The 22,296-nt window shown below is 36.6% G+C and overlaps 1 protein-coding gene and 1 pseudogene across 1 annotated transcript; both read left to right on the top strand.

The window, feature by feature from the left end:
• The first annotated feature begins 3,349 nt into the window (after positions 1-3,349).
• Positions 3,350-11,269, top strand: LOC120115128 (enhancer of mRNA-decapping protein 4-like). Its single transcript, XM_039135893.1, is given in 13 exon segments — positions 3,350-4,295; positions 4,383-4,432; positions 4,510-4,526; positions 4,529-4,665; positions 4,803-5,021; positions 5,484-5,612; positions 5,777-7,354; positions 7,464-7,823; positions 8,344-8,463; positions 9,262-9,432; positions 10,342-10,506; positions 10,668-10,793; positions 10,935-11,269. Coding segments are annotated over 13 exon segments (4,179 nt in total). The 5' UTR covers positions 3,350-3,494; the 3' UTR covers positions 11,241-11,269.
• A 3,751-nt stretch (positions 11,270-15,020) lies between these two features.
• LOC120115135 lies at positions 15,021-21,870 on the top strand (annotated as a pseudogene).
• Positions 21,871-22,296: the final 426 nt, after the last annotated feature.

The following is a 22,296-nucleotide window of genomic DNA, read 5'->3' on the forward strand; positions in this document are numbered from 1 at the left end:
TCGGTGTAAGGCAGATAAACATGAACAGTGACTATTATATACAAAAGAATACATTAGTCCCTCTCATCAGATATTTTCTTTTTCCTTTCTATTTACTGAGTTCTGGGGAGAGAACAAGCAAACATACCATCTTGTGCAGATGAGCCAACGGTCCATTACTCGATTGTGTCACCAAGGGATTTCCTGCACTAGTGTTGGCACCTGCAGCTGCCATAGCTAGAAGTTTTCGTTGCCATTTGCCAATTCTCCACTTAAAGTTTGGGTGATTGAAGCTGCAGAGTTAATAGCTTCCTGCAAATAGAAAGCAGGTCATCTTAGTAGACTTGGTTGTACCAGCCAAGTCTGTAATACACAAATGTAAAAAGCTGCCTTTGTGAATTTCATCATATTGGTCAATTAAAACTGGCCGTCGACAGGTGTATCATAATCCATTATTGAAGTTCTTGGGGACAAACAAGTCTAGTACCCTAAAACCCAATACTTCACATAATATCAAAGCCCATCCCTCTATGGTTCAATTCTGCGCATGTCAGTGTAAAAGCACATATTCTCAGAAATCTCCCATTCAAACACAAATCTTAATATTGAGCAAAAATATCTACCAAGAAACCTGACCTTTGGCATTTTTAACACATTAAAGTGGGAATTAAGTCATGATCTACCATACCTGTAGAGCAGCAACAACAGAAGAATGTGATTTTTCAACTTGCTGTTGAGCAGTAGTTGTGTGTTCTCTTATCCCTTTCTGAAATGTGGCATCAATTTGCTCAAACATGGATTTGCATGACATCTCGAATGCTGGAATAACATAGGTTTCCAAGCTAGACCTCAGTGCATCCTGCAGACAGCATTTCTCTAATCAGCAGAACATTATCTGAGTTCAAATGGAAGATATATGACATACATTCCAACCAAAAAGAAAAAGATCAGCAAAATGTGAACAGGAAGGATGACCAATAGAGGGGGATATCTAAAAAAGACATAAAAAAACAAGAAGAAAGAACCAAAGAACTCGGCATAGTTTTTGGATTTTCATCAGAGGGGTTCTAAAGCTAAAGAGTTGGTCTTCAGGAGACACTAGCCAGGTATCTAGTCCTCTTCCCCTGCCACCCCAAAAATATATATGTCAACTATAAATTCAGAGAAGTGTAAGTTCAACCACCTGTGTAAGTACAAATAAATACAAGGAAAAAACAGCCTATATAAGTACAAAAAAAAAACAGCCAGGTATCTTTTCTTTCCTTCTCAAGCTCCAAAGAGTGAAAGAGAAAATGCATGGGAAGGTTCAAATAAATACAAGGAAAAAACAGCCTATATAAGTACAAAAAAAAAAAAAAAGCAACTGACACAAGTACAAAAAGAAGATGCATGAACAAGAAATTCCCTGAAGTGCTTGCTTTCCAGAAGTTTGAAATTTTGCTTGGATTTTCACTGTTTAACATTATAATGTTGCATCAATCCAAATAAATGAACACTTAAAAATGGCTGTTCTTTGTTTTCATATGTAATGGAGTAAGGGGAGGTAAGATAGTAAGCTGTCCCAATATTAGGTTGAGAACAGCTTTCGTAAGAGACCTTCAAATTATGAAATGCCCTCCATGAGATTCGATCTTACAACTTTAAGATTAAGAACATTGTGCTCTATCAACTGAGCTGGATGGTCTTTTCAGATAAATGAACACTCAAATGATACCAAACAATCTGATATGCCAGAACAATTTGTCCTTTATTTATTACCTGGAATGACTCTGTAATGGCAGAAGATATACTTTTCTCCAGAGTGGGACTAATAGCTCGAGCCACAGCAGGGCCAACTGCAGCTATCTCCTTCTTCAGGGATTTCTCAAACATGGCTGGCAAGTCCTTATTAATGGTAAAATTAAAATAATATTTTAGTAAAAAGACATCAATATTCTTGTATTTATTTATTTTTCTCTTAAAAGTGATCTGTCAACTAAGAAAATAAGTTTAATGTGACATTTTAATCAATGTTTTTTTTTATCATTGATCGTTATTATGGTGACATGATAATTTACAGTGCTGCCGTAATGATCAACAGTGTTAACATGCAGTCCATGATGATTAATAATGTAACGAATAACATGACAAATGAGCTAAATTAGTAACTCAAATATGATAAATGGACCTTCACGTCAATAACGGTCATCAGGGTTTCAAATCACGGTCGCGGTCGTGTTTTCGGTCATTTCGAATTTACCGTGATTGTGGCACCATCGTGGGTGCTATTGAGACTATTACAGGTGTAACGGGTAACTCGGACGACGACGAAACCGTTATATCACAGACGAAATCGCATTTTCGAAACATTTTTTTGACCGTGACGGTTATATTTTTTTTGGCCTAATATTTTTTTATCAAAATAAATGTTTTATTGACCATGTGAGTAGTTTACACATGAACGCTACTGCACTTGGTCACATTATTATTATTGGTCTCATTAATTGGTTCCATTTTTAATTGAACTAACCATGCGAAATTGAAAGAATGATGAAACTATAAAGAAGCTTCTGGAGACGATCGGAATTCGGAAGAAGGAGAGAAAAAAAAGGTAGAAAAAAACGAATAAAATAAAAGTAGGATGATGAGGGGGCGGCACAAGAAGAAAGAAGTAAAGAAATAGTGGGGCCGCCAGATTGCCATTTAACAATATCATCACTGCCTGATCGGCGGCGGCTCTCTACTGTTCCAACCAATCGCATCACAGAGTAGATATGTGAGTTTTCATTTATTCATTTCAATCTGTTTCCTTCTTTCAATTCAGTGTATCGGACTTCGTTTGTCGTGTTTGATCACATCGCAATCAGATTCTTTATTCTTTGATCAGTGATTGGCGTTTATGTTGATAGAATTTCTAGATTACCGAATTGTTTGAGTTCTTTATTTCTTTTTCTTTTTCATCCTTCGGATTTTCTGTTTTTATGCAGTACCTTCATTCATTGAAGTACTTTTTTAATGTACTAGATCGTGAGAAATGCTTGAGATTTGTGTCTTGAACTTGTTAGCGTGAAAAGCGAACTGTATAGGAAGAGTTCTTTTTAGTTGTGAAGTGGAGAAGATTAATCTTGTTTCTTGTTCAATGCTTTGGATTTGAGATGAAGATGAAATTGCATACCTGATAGAACTGAATGTATGTACGTATGTATCATCGTGTAGTAGTAGTGCTCCTTCTGGTTTTTGTATCAGTTCCGAAAGGGTTTATTAGTGAAGTACTTGACTAATAGAACTGATAGGCCTTTTGTGTTTCAATTTTATAGTTTACTGGCGTCTTTGAGTCATCGTCCAGTCTGGGCCACCCTCGCATGAAGAGTGGCGGCAAGAGATTCAAAATTTGATGTCTAAAGTTTCAATTCTGATCTGAACCGAAGTTAGACGGATCCATGAAACCCTCCTATTCCTTGTATTCCACACAAATAAGATTCGAAAAAGTCTGTACCTCCTCTTCCTTAGTTCATTGTATTTGGATTTGGAATTAGATGGCTTCCTCTTGTAATCTCAATCCTCAACCACAAAGTGATAGTGGAGGTGGAATCGGAGGGTTTGATTTGAGCACACCGTTTAATCTCAGTTCCAGTCCTATGCTGCAACATCAGCATCTTCAAAACATGAACGCAATGGCACCTTCTAACACTACCAACCTGACTACATCTCCATCTTTCCCAGCCCAATCCTCCATGCTGCCTCCATGTCCCTATATGGTGCCTTCCTCATCTTACCCTCCGCCTACTAGGCCCTACACTTTCCAACCCCATCAATACCTTCCCTACCCGCTTCCTCAACACCAACAGCCTTTACATCCTCATCCTAGTCCTAATCCTCAGCTTAATACCAATAGAACCATTCCTTATCAACCCCAACCCTCAGTACCCACCACCCCTACTTCAGGAAATGACATTTTGTGGGCCTTTTTGGGCACTCAAACTCAGTCACAAACTCCTGCTCCTCTCCCGTCTGCCCCACTTCTTAATATGAACCCATCCACTTCTTCGCCCTCTCCCTCTCTCTCACCTTTCCGACTGCTGAGCAGTAAAGCCCCCAAGGGCAGGCATCTCTTTGGAACTAATCCTCTCTATGATATTAATGTCTGGCTGCCAAGTGAAGAATTGCCCCAACTTGAGGTCACTCCCATTACCAAGTATGTTTCTGATCCCAGCCTTGTTCTGGGTCATCAGATTGCTGTTAATAGGAATTACATATGCTATGGTCTCAATCTTGGGAATATCCGTATACTCAACATCAACACTGCCCTCCGATCCTTGCTTCGTGGCCACACTCAGGTATATTTATACCTTCTTTTCTTCTACCAAGTTTCTATTTTGAAACATCTGCTCAACCTTTTCTATTACTTGTTCTCTCCAATGTAGAGAGTAACAGATATGGCTTTTTTTGCCGAGGATGTCCACCTTTTGGCCAGGTACTCCTTTTACCTTTCCCTTGGAATAGGCTGGCTTCATTTGTGTTAGAAAAATGCTCATCTTTCATTTTCTGCAGTGCAAGTGTTGATGGACGGGTTTTGTATGGAAGATCAATGAAGGTCCTGATGATGAAAATAAGCCCCAAATTTTTGGCAAAGTTATTATTGCCATACAATTTTTGGGGCAAGAAGAATTGAAACATCCACGAGTCTGTTGGCATCCTTACAAACAAGTAATAAATGGGTTTTTATTTTATGTTATCAAATAGTAACTGTTATACCAAGTCTCTTTAGTTCTTCCATAGTCTTGCTTTTACTTTCCATACATTTCATTCCTTATTGTAAATGTTAAAAATATATTATCTATCAGGAGATTTTGATGGTTGCTATTGGAAATCGTATCCTGAAAATTGATACAACGGAAGTTGGAAAACTTGAAGGGTTTTCGGCAAAGGAACCTCTTAATTGCTCTGTTGACAAGCTTATTGACGGGGTTCAGTTTGTTGGTAAACATGATGGTGAGATCACAGAGTTGTCAATGTGCCAATGGTTGACTACCCTTTTATCTTCAGCTTCAGTAGATGGCACGGTTTGTACCTACTCGTCTTTTTTCCTGGTTTTATAATAAAGTTGCTTCTTTAGAAAAAAACTTCAAAAAAGTTTGACTGATTGCCGTTTCTTGAACACGGAAATCCTCTTGGAAGTTCAAAGGTTTTCCTATCATGGCAGAACTTGCGTGCAAACCTGATAATGTTTTACTTTCATCTAACATGATGATTGCAGTGATGTATGTTGGGCCATTTTAACGCATCTACAAGTTTTTTGGTTCTCCAGAGCTATTTTCTCATTGTAACTATTAACTATTATTGATGTGGGAATGCCACAAAGCAAATAACTGACAGCCATTGACTTTTTAAGGCACAGAAAACTAAGATTTTTGTTTGACTTGTTTCGGTTGTTCCATTAGGTTTGTTAGATTCAGAGTAGACAATCTATGTTTATTATTGAATTAGGTGCTGATATTTATGGGAATTTTTAATTTCTGTGACAGGTGAAAATTTGGGAAGATAGTAAGCCCTTACCACTTGCAGCGTTGAGACCACATGATGGATGTCCTGTTTACTCAGCAACATTCTTGACTGCCCCACATTGCCCTGACAATATAGTTGTTATAACTGGAGTAGGCTTCTGGTTCTTTCCCTTTTTATAGTACAGGAGTAGGCTTCTGGTTCTTTCCCTTTTTATAGTACAGGAGTAGGCTTCTGTTTCTTTCCCTTTTTCTGCTAGTAGCGTGGCACAAATTCTCCTTTATTGTGTCAAATGTCTAATTTGCATTTTTTGTAGGGCCCACTAAACCGTGAAGTGAAGATATGGGCCTCTTCAGGTGAAGAAGGTTGGTTGTTGCCCAGTCATGGTGAATCATGGCAGTGTACCCAAACATTGGAATTGAGGTGTTCTGCGGAGTCTGAGGTTGACAATGCATTCTTTAATCAAGTTGTGGCACTTCCCCGTGCAGGCCTGCTTCTGCTCGCAAATGCCAAGAAGAATGCTCTATATGCTGTACACATAGATTATGGGCCTAATCCAGCAGCAACCTGCATGGATTATATAGCTGAATTCACTGTCACAATGCCTATATTGAGTTTCACTGGAACAAGTGATAGTTTACCAGGTGGAGAATCTACTGTCCAAGTGTACTGTGTTCAAACACAGGCTATTCAGCAATATGCTTTGGACTTGTCTCAATGCCTGCCACCACTCCTGGAAAACACAAACCTGGATAGAACAGATTCCAGTGTTGCTCATGTTTATGATGGCATGAACTCTGATGCTTCTTTGGAATTATCTCATGGATATAAACCAACTGAGAAGACTCTAAGCTCCTCAATTTCGGTGTCATGTATAAACACCAGCAGCTTTGAAAGTGCTCCCATGATGGGCCATCCTCAAAAATCAGCTTCTTCTGAGGTTGCTTTCATATCCGAGAGTGCTGTGTCTGGTATGGAAAGTAAGCCAAGTACTTTACTGTCTGATAGTAGTGCCGAAAATACACACACTTCATCAACTCCACTTCCATTAACTCCAAAATCTTCTGGTTTTAGAAATCCATCAGGTTCTGATCATGTTAACGACTCAGCACTTGATCATTCTGTTGGCCACAAAGTAGATACGGTCCAGGAGAATATGGTTGAAATGCCCTACTCAGGTGATCACTTGCAGAAAGGTGAAGATGTTGCTCAGAATGACATTTCAACTGTTCCTGATCCTCATGCAGTGTTCAAACATCCAACCCATCTGGTAACACCATCTGAGATATTGTCTAATGTATCTTCATCGACAGAGAGTGCTCAGGTTAGTCAGGTTATTAATGAGGGGGAGGCAACAGTCGAAGATGTGGTAAAGAATGATGCTGAAATAAAAGAGGTAGATGATGAAGTTCTTGGTGAGACAAGATTTTCTCAAACTAATGAAACCAAATGTCAAAAAGGCTCTCATACTACTGTTACAGATAACAAAGAAAAGGCATTCTACTCTCAGGCATCGGATCTTGGCATTCAGTTGGCCAGAGAATTTTGTGTAGAAAGTTATGGTGTTGAGGGAGCTCAACAAGCTAATTCTATTGGTGTTTCAGTTCAAGATGGACTTGGTAATGCTGGAGATGGGGATGACCACAATGTGATTAAAGATTCCTCTCTAAAGGTCGGTGAAACAGACACTGCCGTCACTGTTTTCCCATCTTCTTCTTCTGCTAAAGGGAAAAAGCAGAAGAAGAAAACCTCTCAAGTATCTATCCAATCTTCCCCTTCAGCGAGCCCGTATAATTCTATAAATTCATCTAATGAAACAGGGTGCTGTTCCAGGGCTCTGTCAATTGATGCTACTTTCCCCCAATTGCTAGCCATGGAGGATATGCTTCAGCAGGTAGTTTTTTTTTAAATGCTAGACAACTTTTTGAAGAAAGTATTGTTTCTTCTAGGAAAAACGTTGTGATATAATCTTCTCAATATAATGATTTTGTTGCACCATGCAGTCCCTTAGCGTGCAGAAGGAAATGCAGAAGCAGATGAATGCAATTGTCTCTGCCCAGGTTAACAAAGAAGGGAAAAGACTGGAAGCATCCTTGGGCAGGAGCATTGAGAAAGCTATAAAGGCAAATACGGATGCTTTGTGGGCTCGTTTCCAAGATGAAAATGCAAGACAAGAGAAGTTAGAAAGAGATCGCATGCAGCAAATAACAAATTTGGTCACCAACTGTATTAATAAGGACTTGCCAGCCATGTTTGAGAAATCCTTAAAGAAGGAAATAGCTGCAGTTGGGCCTGTTGTGGCTCGGGCTATTATTCCGACTCTGGAGAAAAGTATATCTTCTGCTATTACGGAGTCGTTCCAGGTAAATAAAGAAAGGTCAAATTGTGGTGACATATCAGATTGTTTGGTATTGTATATGAGTGGTGTTCATTTATTTGGATTGATGCACCAGTATAATGTTAGCAGTTGCCTCTTGACTAGTCATGAAAAAGATTGTATTCAATGTATTGTTTTCTCTCGAATTTGATGAAACTGATGAATTAAATAAAAAGACTAAACACTATATGGTTCTTTCCGGAATCACAAATGTTAAATAGTAATTTAACTAGTCTTCAACAGAGCTGATCGTATTATTGAAAATATGCTGAAAAGGTTCCTTCTATCTTGTCCTATCTTTTACATTGTTTCTGGGTAAAATTTGGTGATGCCTCAAATGTTTCTACACTATTTGTTGCTGTGGTAGCTTTCTTTCATCAATCGGCTTCATTTTATGCTAGTGATTTTTTTTCTCTAAATGTAGAAAATTATGGTATACAATTCCCTTATGCCACTAAAACTATAGTAGTTATATTACGGGGGGGTTGTAATTGGGTAATTTACAGAAAGGAGTTGGAGAGAAGACAGTGAATCGTTTGGAGAGGTCCGTCAGTTCAAAACTTGAAGTGACATTGGCCCGACAAATCCAAGCACAATTTCAAATTTCTGGGAAGCTAGCACTTCAGGTAATTTCTTGTTCATGCATCCGCTTTTGTACTTATGTCAGTTGTTTTTTCCCCTGTATTCATTTGAACCTTCCCATGCATTCTCTTTTTCCCTATTTGGAGCTTGATAAGGAAATATAATTTACTTCTAGATGATTAAGGTTCATTTATATGGATTTAGATCGGTTAGATGGATAACTCTTTAGCTTTAGAACCCCTCAGATGATTGTCCAAAATTTGCTCTGGTTATTTCTCATTGCTTTTTATGTCTTTTTTTTTATAAGAATTGGAGGCCTCGTTAAAAACCCCCTTCATAATTGTCAGAAAACCAGAGAGGTAGACCGACAAAAAACGGAAGGGGGGAAAAGAGTACCTCAAGATTTATTGAAAAACGGGTTTAACAGCCCCCACGATTACAACCAGATTAAATTACTCACACCAATACAATTTTCCGAGACAAACTAGACTCGACTACCTTTCCTCCTAACATTAGCCAATCCCTTTTTTTTGCTAACTCATCCGCCTCCCAATTTACGCTTCTTTGAATGAAACGAGTTAGGACCTCATTACTCTTGGTTGAGACTCAATTTCCCTAACAATGGACTCAAAACTCAAAGGACACGATGAAGGGTCCTTAATTTGGAAAGGAGTTGGAAGTTTGGCGTTGAGGAGTCATGGTGGAAGAAGATATCCCCCTCTATTGGTTATCCTCCCTGTTGAAATTTTGCTGAACCTTTTGGTTGGAATGTATGTCATATATCTTCCATTTGAACTCAGATAACGTTCTGCTTATTAGAGAAATGCTGGATTTGTTTGCAGGATGCACTGAGGTCTAGCTTGGAAACTTATGTTATTCCAGCATTTGAGATGTCTTGTAAATCCATGTTTGAGCAAATTGATGTAAAATTTCAGAAAGGGATAAGAGAACACACAGCTGCTGCACGGCAGCAATTTGAAAAATCACATTCTCCCGTTGTCGCTGCTCTACAGGTACGGTAAATTAGTGACAGTTTGTTGGTTACTTGGATGATGACTTAGTTCCCACTTTAATGTGTAAAAAATGAGCTTTCTTAGTAGCATAACTATCAACAAATTTTTTGAAAGAAAAAACTATCAACAAATTTAATTGAACATTCTTCTCATCTTTAATGGTCTTTACCGGTCTTCGTAAATATTGTTTGACTTAATTTCTTTTCTAGGATAAGTTGCAGGACAGTATTATTACTGTCTGCTGATAGCTGTAGATTGACTGATGATGCATAAATGAGTCTTATACTGTGATAGAGGTGGCTTTAACCGAACATTTTTTCTGCAAAATCTGGTTGCCTGATTAACCTTGTAAACTACCAAGATAAGTTCTGAAGGTAGATATGTATGCCCAATATTATGATTTGTGCTTGAATGGGAGATTTCTAAGAATATAGTATCATAGGCCGGTACTTTTACACCGATGTGCACATAATTGAACCTGTGAGTTTTTGAGAGAACAGAAATGTTTCTGATTTTTATTTTCACTTGCTTACAGAAGTAGAATTTCCCCCTAATTTATAGAACTCTAGAGAACAGTCCCAAGTAAAGTAAACTTCTCTACAAACTGATTTAGAGATAAGACTAGGAATTTAAATTTGAATTTCAAACTAACTAATAGATATTTAGGAATCTGTAATCTACAGAACCATAGAAGGATGGCCTTTGATATTATCTGAAGTATTGGGTTTTAGGGTACTAGACTTGTTTGTTCCCAAGAACTTCAATGATGGATGTTTGATTATACGGCTGTCGGCAGCCACTTTTAATTGTCCAATATGATGAAATTCACAAAGGCAGCTTTTTACGTAATTGTATTAGACTTAGCTGGTACAACCAAGTCTTTTAAGATGACCTGCTTTCTATTTGCAGGATGCTATTAGTTCTGCAGCTTCAATCACACAAACTTTAAGTGGAGAATTGGCAAATGGGCAACAAAAACTTATAGCTATGGCAGCTGCAGGTGCCAACTCTAATGCAGGAAATCACTCGGTGACACAATCGAGTAATGGACCATTGGCTCATCTGCACGAGATGGTATGCTCGCTTGCTCTCTCTTTATCTCCCCAGAACTCTCTGTGGATAGAAAGGAAGAAGAAAATATCTGATGCAAAGACTAATGTATTCTTCTGTATATATTAGTCAGTATTCATGTTTATCTGCCTCAAGACAACTGATGCATGCTCTTTTTGTATCAGCCGGAGGCACATATGGATCCAATGAAAGAGTTGGGAAGAAAGATAGCTGAGAAGAAATATGATGAAGCATTCACCGCAGCCCTGCACAGAAGTGATGTCTCCATAGTTTCCTGGTTGTGTTCTCAGGTAAGTTAACAACGGATGAATAAACTTACTCACTCTTTTTATTCGTGATGACAACATTTTCCGGCAACCCTTGGTTGTACACAAGAAGGCTCTAGTTTGAGACCTGGTCTGACAGTTGTTGCTGTGAATTGAATTCACCAGGTCGATCTGCAAGGGATATTGTCGATGAAACCATGCCCGCTGAGCCAAGGAGTATTGCTAGCTCTTTTCCAGCAACTGGCTTGTGATATTAATAAGGAAACAAGTAGAAAGCTGGCATGGATGACTGATGTAGCCGTGGCCATAGTACCCTCAGATCCAACTATTGCCATGCATGTCGAACGGATCTTCAAACAGGTCTCGCAGATTGTCGATCATGTACAAACCATGTCATCTGCATCCGCATCGGAATCCGCCAGCATCCGCCTTCTTAGGTTTGTCATAAACAGTGTGTTGAGCTGTAAATGATTTTGTGCAAAACTTTTTCCCTTCTCATTTTTTGAAATAGAAATATAGTAGGTTGCGGTGAAAGGACAAGTTGGGATTATTGCCAGCCGCTCGCCCTTCTTTGACTAGTCACTGCCATATCTTCGATAATAAGTAGGTGAACAAAATATTGGGAAGATGGCTGAGATATTGTTGTGGGAAAAAGAAATTCTCAATATAGGTCATATTCGAAATTATTTTTTCATCTAGGGTGAAATCTACAGTAACAACATAAAGATCTCATGATTGTTTGGCGTCTTTAGGCCAAACTTAAAACTCTAGGAGCGCACGGCGTCTTCGGGCCGAGGTAGGACAACCTATTTGTTTCTATATGGCCTGCACTCCTGGAATCTTTACGTTTAACCTGAAGACGCCAAACAATCATGGAGTCTTATCGATTGGTCTGAAGACGCCAAACAATCATAGTCTTATCCATTGGCTTGAAGAAATCGTACACTCCTGGAGTCTTTACACTTGGCCTGAAGATACTATACAGTCATGGAATTTGTGTTGTTACTGTAGATTTTACCCTAAATGAAAAAATAATACACGATGTATCTTATCTCGGGAATTTCCCCCCACAACAATATCTCGGCAATTTGGCCCAAAATATTAGGCTTTGGATTTACATGAAATTTGTCTTTTAACATATAGTATTTAAATCCCAACATTCAATAAATAAATTTAAAAAAAAGTCAAATGCGACATTGAAATTTACATATAAACAAATTATTACAAATTTATATATATCTACGTGAAGCACAAAATAGAAAAAGAAGCTTATTGACATGGGACACAAGACAAGTGTTATTTGATATTTTTCAATATAATATAATTATACAACACACAAAATAGAAGATTAACTAAAACACCAACACATCAAAACATAATATCAAGAACCCAATGAATATTAAAATAGTATATGCGCAACACAAATAAACAAGAAAAAAAAATGTGAAGTCATACTTTCTATTTTAAAAAACACAATTGTGTGTGTGTATATATATATATATATATATATATATATATAAAAGTTCTTACTTTCAAAATAAAATTTAGGAAATTTTTTATTTGATATCCAAATGAAATAATTTGATTTTGCAAATCCATATTAAAAAAAATGAGCCGGGTAAAGTACATAATTTATCCATCTAACTATAGAGTATTGCTTTATTAAATTCATTAACTATTAAAAGTTATAAAATGATTATCCGATTATAGAGTATTGCTTTGTTGAGTCCCTCGGTTATTAAAAGTTACAAAATGGTCACCTAACTATTCATTATGTTTCAAATACGTATTTTATGTTAAAAATGATGGTATTCTGAATTGAACATTAACCTAATGACTTGTGATATGATAAAATTTGATGTCAGAATGACAAACGACTATCATGTAACAATCATCATGTTAATGTTTTGTTTAGACAATTGTCATTTTTAATGGAAAATGACGAGTTTGGATTATAATGAATAGTCGGGTGACCATTTTGTATCTTTTAATAGTCGGGGGACTCAACAAAGCAACACTCTACAGTTGGAGGATCATTTTATTACTTTTAATAGTTGAGTTACTTAATAAAGCAATACTATATAATATGGAGACCATTTGTGTAATTTACCCTAAATTATAAGAAATGACTAGACCAAATTTATCTGTTGGAGACGAAATTTATGGAACAAATAATATTTTTCTCCAACGATGATAACAATAATAATAGTAATAATAGTAGTAGTAAAGAGCATGGTATTAGTGAGTATGAATTATTTGGTAAATAGATTGATGAAGAATCCCAAATAATTGGTATAAGTATGAATGAAATTATTAGTATAAAAGTTGCAGTCTTTCCTCCGTCAAATTGGGCAAGTTTTTAAATGGCGGGCTTGCCTATTTGGATTACTATCTTTATCTTAAAATTGGTCATATTTTGATTTTGATCCTTCTATTTCACCCAAATGAGGAATTACTACTTATATTTTACTTTAACCTCTCAAAATTTACAACCTTACCACTTCGTTTGAAAATCTAAAAGAAATTATCCCTCAGAAAAGAAATTGACCACATTCCAATTAAAATTTTGATGTAGATTAGAGAATAAGAATAAATACTCATTCAAACCCATCGTGTTTATATTATTTTTATTTTGTGTTGGAATATATATAAATATAAGGTATTATTTATTCAAAATTTTTATTAATCACTAATAAGGTATACACCTTATAGATACATCTGCTCGAACTTATAACCTTTAGGGACAATAACATTCATTTAGGGTGCGTTTGGTTCACAGAATGTAAGATTATCAGTGGGAATGTAAGATTATCAGAGAATAGGATTACTGAGAATGTTGTATTTTGTGTTTGGTTGGTTTAGCAAGAATGTAAGATTACCGTATTTAGTTAAAAGAATAAAAGATTATTGGAATGTATATTTGACCAAATTGTCCTTATTATATATTTGATTTTTTAACAAGTTTAAAAATATTTATATATTTTCTTTGAAAAATTTAAATTCATAAAATTTATATATATTTTTACAAAATTGAAAATATAAAGAGGTTTAGTGAAAATACAAAATTTTATTTTAACTCCTAAATTTCATATAAAATTTTAATTATAATTTTTTTTATAAATCTAAAATAGTTTAAGGATAAATTTGTAATTTAACCTTCGTAGAATTTTTATTATTCAATGACGGAAGAATGATATTTTTGGGAAAAAAATTTAAGGGCATTTTAGTTCAAAATGCCGGTAATCTAACAATACCTAAGGAAATGGAGGTAATAACATTTCCGGTAATATACCAAAAAAATCTATTATTGATAATAAAACATTACTGGGAATGAGATTCTCGGTCAATCAAACATGCGAATGTGGATTACATTCCCATAAGAATCCCACATTCCTTGAACCAAATATTCCGAAGTTAGAGATCAACTAAAGGCGTTAGAAAGTAAATATTATTATTTTAAAATAATCTAGAGTTACGATAAGATAATATTTTAAAAAAAAATCTATTTTAGTTATTGATAATACAGTACGGAAAAACTGCAGATTGAGATGGCTGAACTATCTCAGCCCCGAAGTTCGACGACGGAACATTACAGAAGAGGAGCAGCTTCTGATCCTTCAACTTCACTCTCAATGGGGAAATCGGTGCATGTTTTTAACACTTTACATCACCACTTTATAATCTCCTTTGAGTTTCATTTTATTTTACTCGATGGATGGGTTTGAATTTTATATCAGATGGTCCAAAATCGCCCAACACTTGCCTGGAAGAACCGACAACGAGATCAAGAACTACTGGAGAACTGGGGTTCAAAAACATGCTAAACAGCTTAAATGCGACGTCAACAGAAAACAATTCCAGGACACCCTGCGTTTCCAGTGGATACCCAGGTTGGTCGAAAGGATTCAAGAGAGCAATGCAGGTGATGGGAAAATGGTTTTTCCCCATGGGTTTATAGGTAACGAACCCGGTGGAGTCGGATGCACTGTGTTGGTAACCCCACACAGGGTATCCGACCTCTTTTGGGCTCGAGTTTCGTCGGTTTTGGATTTGACTGATTGTTACAGCAGCGGCATCTCGGTTAATCATGACCCTAATCCGGATTATTTCCGGGATAGCCAAGTTGGTTACTCTGAGTCGTCTTTAATGAGTCTCACTGGAAGTTACTAATGTTGATCTATGCCACGAGGACGATTCTCTTCTTTCCTAGTCACGGATTCTGTCTCAAACGATGAATTAGCCAACTCCATTTCAAGCTCTCAGTCTCTTTAAGTTTTTAATCTCATTTCTCAATACAAAAACACGATAATGGCGTTAACGACCTTGTTTCTTTCGGCGACGAAGCTCGCCGGAATCTTCATGACGATTTCCATCGCCGCCAATGCTTTCTCTTTCTCGCGTTACCGGAAAAAGCATCTCCGGCGCTTCGATTCTCCAATCGACGAATCCTCCGATATTCTTGCTGATTTCAATGTCAATGGTAATTAAGTAAACACTCAACCAAACCCTAAATCTTCTTATCCTCTGTTTGCTTTAATAAATGTTGCTTGTCTGTAGCTTTTGAGCTTCATTTGTGTATATTTAGAGTGAAGCTTTCTAAGTGCATGAGAAAAGTACTTGCTTATAAAGTTATTCGCTTTTATTTTTTTATTTGGATATTTCCCTCTTGGAAGGAAAAACGAAAAATAAAACAGTTATAGTATTTGAATTAATTTTCCTGTTCTTTGGAAAGGGGAAAACATCTTTAACTTGATTGTATATATGGAATTAATAATAAATAGTTAAGTGATAAGTCGAGGCATTTAGTTTCCATCTGAGTGTTGATAATTTACGTGCTATATGATGATCTCTACGTGTTTAGGTGAGGAGGAAAATGGGTTTTTCTTTGGATTAGCAACAGCGCCAGCACATGTGGAAGACAGGCTCAATGATGCTTGGCTACAGTGTGCAGAAGAAAATCCTTGTCATAAATCAGAAACAAGTGATGATCCAGTAGAAGCTGACGTAGTGATGGGTGTTGCCGCCGATGGTGGTTTGCATCTCGCTCCGTTAGCTAGGGAAAAGTCTGGCAAGAAGAAGAGGGCCCTTAAGGTTGCCATGGAAGCCATGATAAGAGGGTTGCAAAAGTTTGTAGAGGATGAGGCTGAAGAAGAAGGAAAAGAGACCGCTTCCTCAGAGGAATGCCATCATAATGTAGCAGCATGGCACAATGTTCCTTACCCGTAAATCTTATTATCTGATAAACGATTCCTTTATTTACAAAAGAGGTTCTTCTTACTCCTCACTGGTCTTTTACAACGTGAGAAATGAATTGCTTTAATTGTTTCAGGGAGGAGAGATTAAAATTTTGGTGTGATCCTGACAGAAGTGAATCTGGTGTATCTTTCGGATGGGAATAGACTGGAGTCGAGTCATGCCACGGGAGCCAGTGAATGGGATTAAGGATACTGTAAGTTTGATGCTGCTTTATTGTATGCGATAATGCTTTTCGTCTATTGTCTTTCCATTTTTCATGATATAGGCAGAAAAAGTTACAAATGGTCGAGAGTTTAGCATGCCAACACAGGGTGATTCATTCTCACTGACTTTGGATCTGATTTTGGTTTGGTGTGCAACCAAAACACATTTGTTTGTCCATGGGTGCGGCAGGAGAAAAAGTTGCGGTGATAACTCAAATGCTTGACCATAGATTAAATACCCCCTATTTCTCTTTCTTTCTTTCTCTTATGCACATTCTTACAACACATAGGGGTGCCCTTTATATCTGCAATGACTGTTAAGGGATCCTTGGATTTCAGTAAGTGAAAGAGAATCGAAAGGGTACCTAGTAGGCTTTCTTTTGGCGCAGAAAGGGAAAAAGCTATAAAAAGTAATTGTTGCTCAAATTTAAGACAGCAGCATGGCATCCAAGTTTCCTTGATTTCTTATATTCAAATCAAATGAGTCCACATTTAGGTAGGTTGTATGGTGTTCCTTTTTAGGTCAATTATGCAGCACTGGAGCGATATAAATGGATAATCAACAGAGTTCGGTCTAATGGAATGCAGGTGATGCTCACACTATTTCATCACTCACTGCCCCCATGGGCTGGTGATTATGGTGGATGGAAGCTGGAGAAAACTGTTGGTTACTTCATTGAGTTTACCAAGTAAGTATTCCCTCAAGTAGTATTTTCTCTTCTACGTTTTTGTATCTCTGAAGATACTTTTCTTCCATGCAACTAAGGTAAACCGCTGCAGTTAAAAACTTATAGTTAGAATTCCGAAAGTGGTAAGAAGTCAACAGGTTGCTGTTCTTAACTAAACTTTAACATAGACCACAAGATAGATATATTAGGCTTCTAATTCACATTTCTTGGGAGCCACTTTATGCTAGTTTCAATTTAGGAACTTTGGGTTTTTGCATGTCCTACCAATTTTATTACTCATTTCTTCTGTTTATTTCATGCAAGCTTGTTTTCGACAGCGTATCAGATATGGTCGACTATTGGGTAACATTTAATGAACCTCATGTCTTCTGTATGCTTACTTATTGTGCGGGTGCATGGCCCGGTGGTCATCCTGATATGCTGGAGGTTGTCACTTCTGCTCTACCAACTGGTGTTTTTATGCAAGCCTTGCATTGGATGGCCGTTTCACATTCAAAGGCATATGACTATATACATGAACAAAGGTTTTTTTCTTCCTTATGAAGACTTACGAAAAGGATTTCTTCTTAAAAAAAATCATTAATTTCCAACAAGTTATATCATTTTGGTGATTGAGATATCATGCACACTTTTTCCATATGACATTCCAATATCTTGCACACTTTTTCCCAAATTTATGACATTCCAATTACTATTTCATTTCAGCAGCACATCATCAAAAAAAAGTGGTTGGAATAGCACATAATGTATCATTTACACGGCCATATGGTCTCTTTGATGTTGCTGCTGTTACGCTGGCCAATTTTCTCACCCTTTTTCCATATGTGGATAGTATATGCGACAAGCTGGATTTTATAGGCATAAACTACTATGGGCAGGTTCCTTTTTCTCATTTGATTTTTATTGAAAGAAGATAAAGTTCCTGTTAACGAAGCTGTAGATACTCAATTTGTCCGGGGCTAAGTCGGAACAGACCCGAAGCAATGGCAGACCGAGAGAGGAACTTTGAGGCCCAATTCAAGCTCAATGATCCAGTAGAGAAGTTTCCAACCCACGTGAATACTACCCTGGAAAACAAAAACAGTTATGGGGGTTAACAAGTTATCAGAACTTACCTAAAAATGAGGTTCCATGAAGAGCAGAAGTTAAAAAAAAAACTGATTGAAAAATGAGGGAACCAGACATAAAAAAGGGTAAATGGGAGTTCTGAATGGAATGAACAAGAGAGAACAGAGGGAGGGGGTATTCAGGAACAAGAAAGAAAAAGTGTGAAAAGGAAAATAGAGAGGGATCATCAAAAAAAAAAAACTACTGGAAACTGGGGGAAAGAGGAAAAGGACGAATCATTGACAACAAGGAGGACCAAGATTAAAACACAAGAGGGGGTTTTGTTTTTGGGATTTTTCGAACAGGAGTAATACAAAAAGGGGGTTTTTCTCTTTCCTTGAGGGGGGACGCAATTCATCAATGTAAGGAGGAAGGTGTAATCATACGATCGTGAATGTAAAAGAAAAAACAGTAGAAATAGAAGGATTTTGAGGTATTCTGATTTCGCTTTCTTTTCGTTTTCTAGTTCTTCTTTGTGTGTATTTGCATCATTTTAAAAATAGTAAAAGAAAGAAATCGTCCATCAACGTTGCAACAAAAAAGAGGCTAATCCTAAAATCGACCACACAGTTGAATCAACAAGAAGTGACGAGCAGAGTCATTCTTTGCTCGTGTCATTCTTTCCCACTGTTACTTTTCGAAGACAGAAATCATAGCAAAGCAAGAGATTTCAAGAGATTTTCATTTTCCCCTTTCGTTTTATAGAGTTTCCATAAGTAAAATGGTGTAAAGGGAGTGGTAGCGTTACCTTGGTTGTCGGGGTAGCATCGTCGGAGTTCTTGGCCAATCTTCGAGCTTGCTTTCTCTCTTTTGAGGTTTGGTTTAGAGTTCATCGAGGGAGAGGGGAAGATGGGGAGAAGATCAGCTATTAGGTTTAGTTTAATATATTATTAGGTTTAGTTTTAAATATTGGTAATTTTGGATTAATTATTTATTGGTCACCGAATCTTAGAGGTAAAGTTAAGTTTAGGTCCTCTACATGTTGATTGTTTTATCCCGATTTGACCATCTTTCTTTTATTTTTTTTATTTATTGATCCAAATGCATTAGTTTACTTTGTGTACATATCCATCTCTATTAGTTTATCTTTGTAACTCAAGCAATTTGTGTTGAAATCCTTTTGCTGTTAATGGTTCATTCAAATTTAAAAAGTTGTTGGGTTATGGCTTATCCCTCTCATTTGGTGTTTATAGGTAATTTAATATGTTTATAAAATGTAAATAAATATATATGCGCATATCATTTATTTCATGTTTATCCAGCAGTGTTGTATTCATGGCTTTCTACATTCTACCTATATATATGTGTGATGTATAATATAATGTAAATATATATATGTATACGTACTAACATGTAAATAGTTATTTTGCATATTGTGAATACACGTGTAATATAAGTATATATATATGCCATATGAGTATTTTTCATAATAGGTAATAGTCATTCGTGCATAATGTGTTTATGTCCTCTAATTATATTGATTGATTTAATTTGTATACAATATAGTGAATTTATTTGATCGTTAACGTAGATTTAATTGCATGTATCTTTAATTTCCGGTGTAGGAAACCTCATTTGCATAACTCGACATAATACATAATTGGATTAAGGGTAATACACTTTTAATTTAAAATTGTTTTAAGTGGGTTGTCATACGCATTTGAGATCCGCTTTTAATAATTTTAAAATAAAAGTGTATCCCGAAAGTGAAACCTAAAAATCGATTCTTCACCTAAAATTTGGGAACGAAAGAAAATGAAGTGTTCGTTTATTTAAATTTATCGAGAAAAGGTTGTTATAGCTTTTAAGATCTGATCTCGATATTTGTAAATAATCGAACACTCTTTATCTTTCTAAAACGACTCGGTGATATTAATTTAATTTATTTGAGTGCTTTTGAATGTTTTTAAATTTACATCTTTGTTTTATGAGATCAAAAATCAAATTAAGTTCGAATTTGTAAAGTTCAATGCAAAGACGTTAACTAATCGATTAGGTACCGATTTAGGGCGTTGTGGGGGTTCTAATCCTTCCCCACACGTAACTGACTCCCGAACTCATTTTTTGGTAACGCAAACCACAATTTGTTGTTTTAATTTAAATTAATTTTTATTTAAAATGACAAAATATTTTTGGGTGCCCAATCACACCCTAATCAAGGATTGGTGGCGACTCTTTGAACCGTATTTTTCGATCGTAAAGGAAATCCAAAATTTTTCGAAACGAAAGGCCTTTTAAGTCGCATTTGTTTTTAAATTAAAAAGAGGTAACTTAAAAATTAATGTAATTTTTAAAATCTCACTTTTTTACTTTTCAGAAAAAAATCGTTTCGACAGAAGCAATGTATCATTCTTCACATATAAACTTATCGACCTTATTCTTCTTCTGGCCAGGAAGTAATATCTGGTGCTGGACTGAAGTTAGTAGAGACTGATGAGTACAGTGAATCAGGGCGAGGGGTTTATCCAGACGGCCTGTTTTGTCTGCTAATAGAGTTTCATGAAAGATACAAACACCTTAAGGTCCCATTCATCATTACGGAGAACGGTGTTAGTGATGAGACGGATATTATCCGTAGGCCTTATCATTTAGAACATTTACTTGCTGTTTATGCAGCAATGTTCAAGGTTTGGTTTTAAAGTTAGGGAATCTAGAATTTGGTTTTCTGGAATCAGTTAGTTACAGAACTGAGAACAGACCTGCTTTATTACAGGGTGTCCCTGTGCTCGGTTACATGTTTTGGACTATTTCCGACAACTGGGAATGGGCTGATGGTTATGGTCCTAAGTTTGGACTTGTAGCTGTTGATCGTGCCAATGGCCTTGCTCGAATCCGACGTCCTTCATATCACCTCTTTTCAAAGGTTATTATCCTTTCCACAGGGATATTCCATCATTATCTTTCCCAATGCTACTAATGTATTTTTACTGAAATATCATAATCCATGTTGATTTTAGGTGGTAACCACAGGCAAAATTACACGTGAAGACAGGGAAAGAGCTTGGAATGGACTTCAAAAAGCTGTTAAAGAGAAGCAAACAAGACCTTTCTATCGGGAAGTTAATAACCAAGGTTTGATGTATGCAGGTACGATAACAGCTCCTTACTTGCATGTTTATTGTAGTATCTTATACTTGACATTTGTTCTTGGCATATACAATGTAAGATGATCAATACCGTTGAGGTTGCACCCATGTTAAGGTTATCCGTGAAATCTATATCCCAATTTGCATGTAAGTCGGACCGCACAGTTGAAAGACGGTAATAATAAGAATGAGATTTTCTAGATGAGACCAAGCTTAGAATGAAGTTGGTCTCCATTTTGGTATCTAAAGGTTGATGATGAATAAATGTAGGAGGCCACTGGCACAATCTTAAATGCATTACGTGAATGTCATGATACTGTCTTGCCTGCTATTATTGCTCACTACATTTCTCAACTAGTCACTTGAACATGACCTTTTGGAGGCAGAGGCTGAAATCTGACTTGATTCGTATTTTCTTTTGATAGGAGGCCTCGATGAACCTACACAGCGGCCTTTTATCGGAAGAGATTGGCGGTTTGGACACTACGATGGAAGGTCTGCAGGATCAGTTAAGCCGATTATCCCGATACCTTCTCCAACCTTTCTCCCTCAAAAAGAAGAGGAAACATAAGAAAGTTGACACCGAACTGGTTCTTCAACCCCTTGAACTGAATGTGTAATTGTCCTGTCCATGCTTTTCTTTGACTTCCTTCAACATTGCCATTAAAGTTAGGACTTTCAGATTTTTAAATCAAGGTATATAAACACTAGTATTAGCCGTGTCTCTCTCTCTCTCTTTTTAGTTCCATTGCTTGGAATGCTATGCAGCACCAAACAGTTAGTACAGTTACTTTTGCCTTAGGAGGCTAAGACTCAGGCTCTTGTAATGAAGTGATTTGAACTTGTCATGTTTAAATCTGTTCTTGTAATAAAGCATGTGTTACATCTCTGAAATATGTCTTTCAATAAGCAAATAGAACAGCTACACTTTTTGTCTGCTCAAGAAATAATAAATAAATAAATCGAAAACTTTTGTTCTAAGTTGAAATATTAGCATGAATCAAGTAATCTCATTTATTAAAAAGATTATTAGAGGTCCTAGATTCGAGTATGTGTATGTTCGATTCGGTGGTGTTTGATTCGATGTAAACAATAAACATTACATTAAAAAGTCAAAGCTGATGATTTAGACTAAATTTAAAACTTTTAACTATTTAGACACGTGTAATTTTACTGTGCAACAAAT

Source organism: Hibiscus syriacus, unplaced genomic scaffold (assembly GCF_006381635.1).
Source record: "Hibiscus syriacus cultivar Baekdansim isolate YM2019G1 unplaced genomic scaffold, ASM638163v2 tig00000778_pilon, whole genome shotgun sequence".
Lineage (NCBI taxonomy): Eukaryota > Viridiplantae > Streptophyta > Magnoliopsida > Malvales > Malvaceae > Hibiscus > Hibiscus syriacus.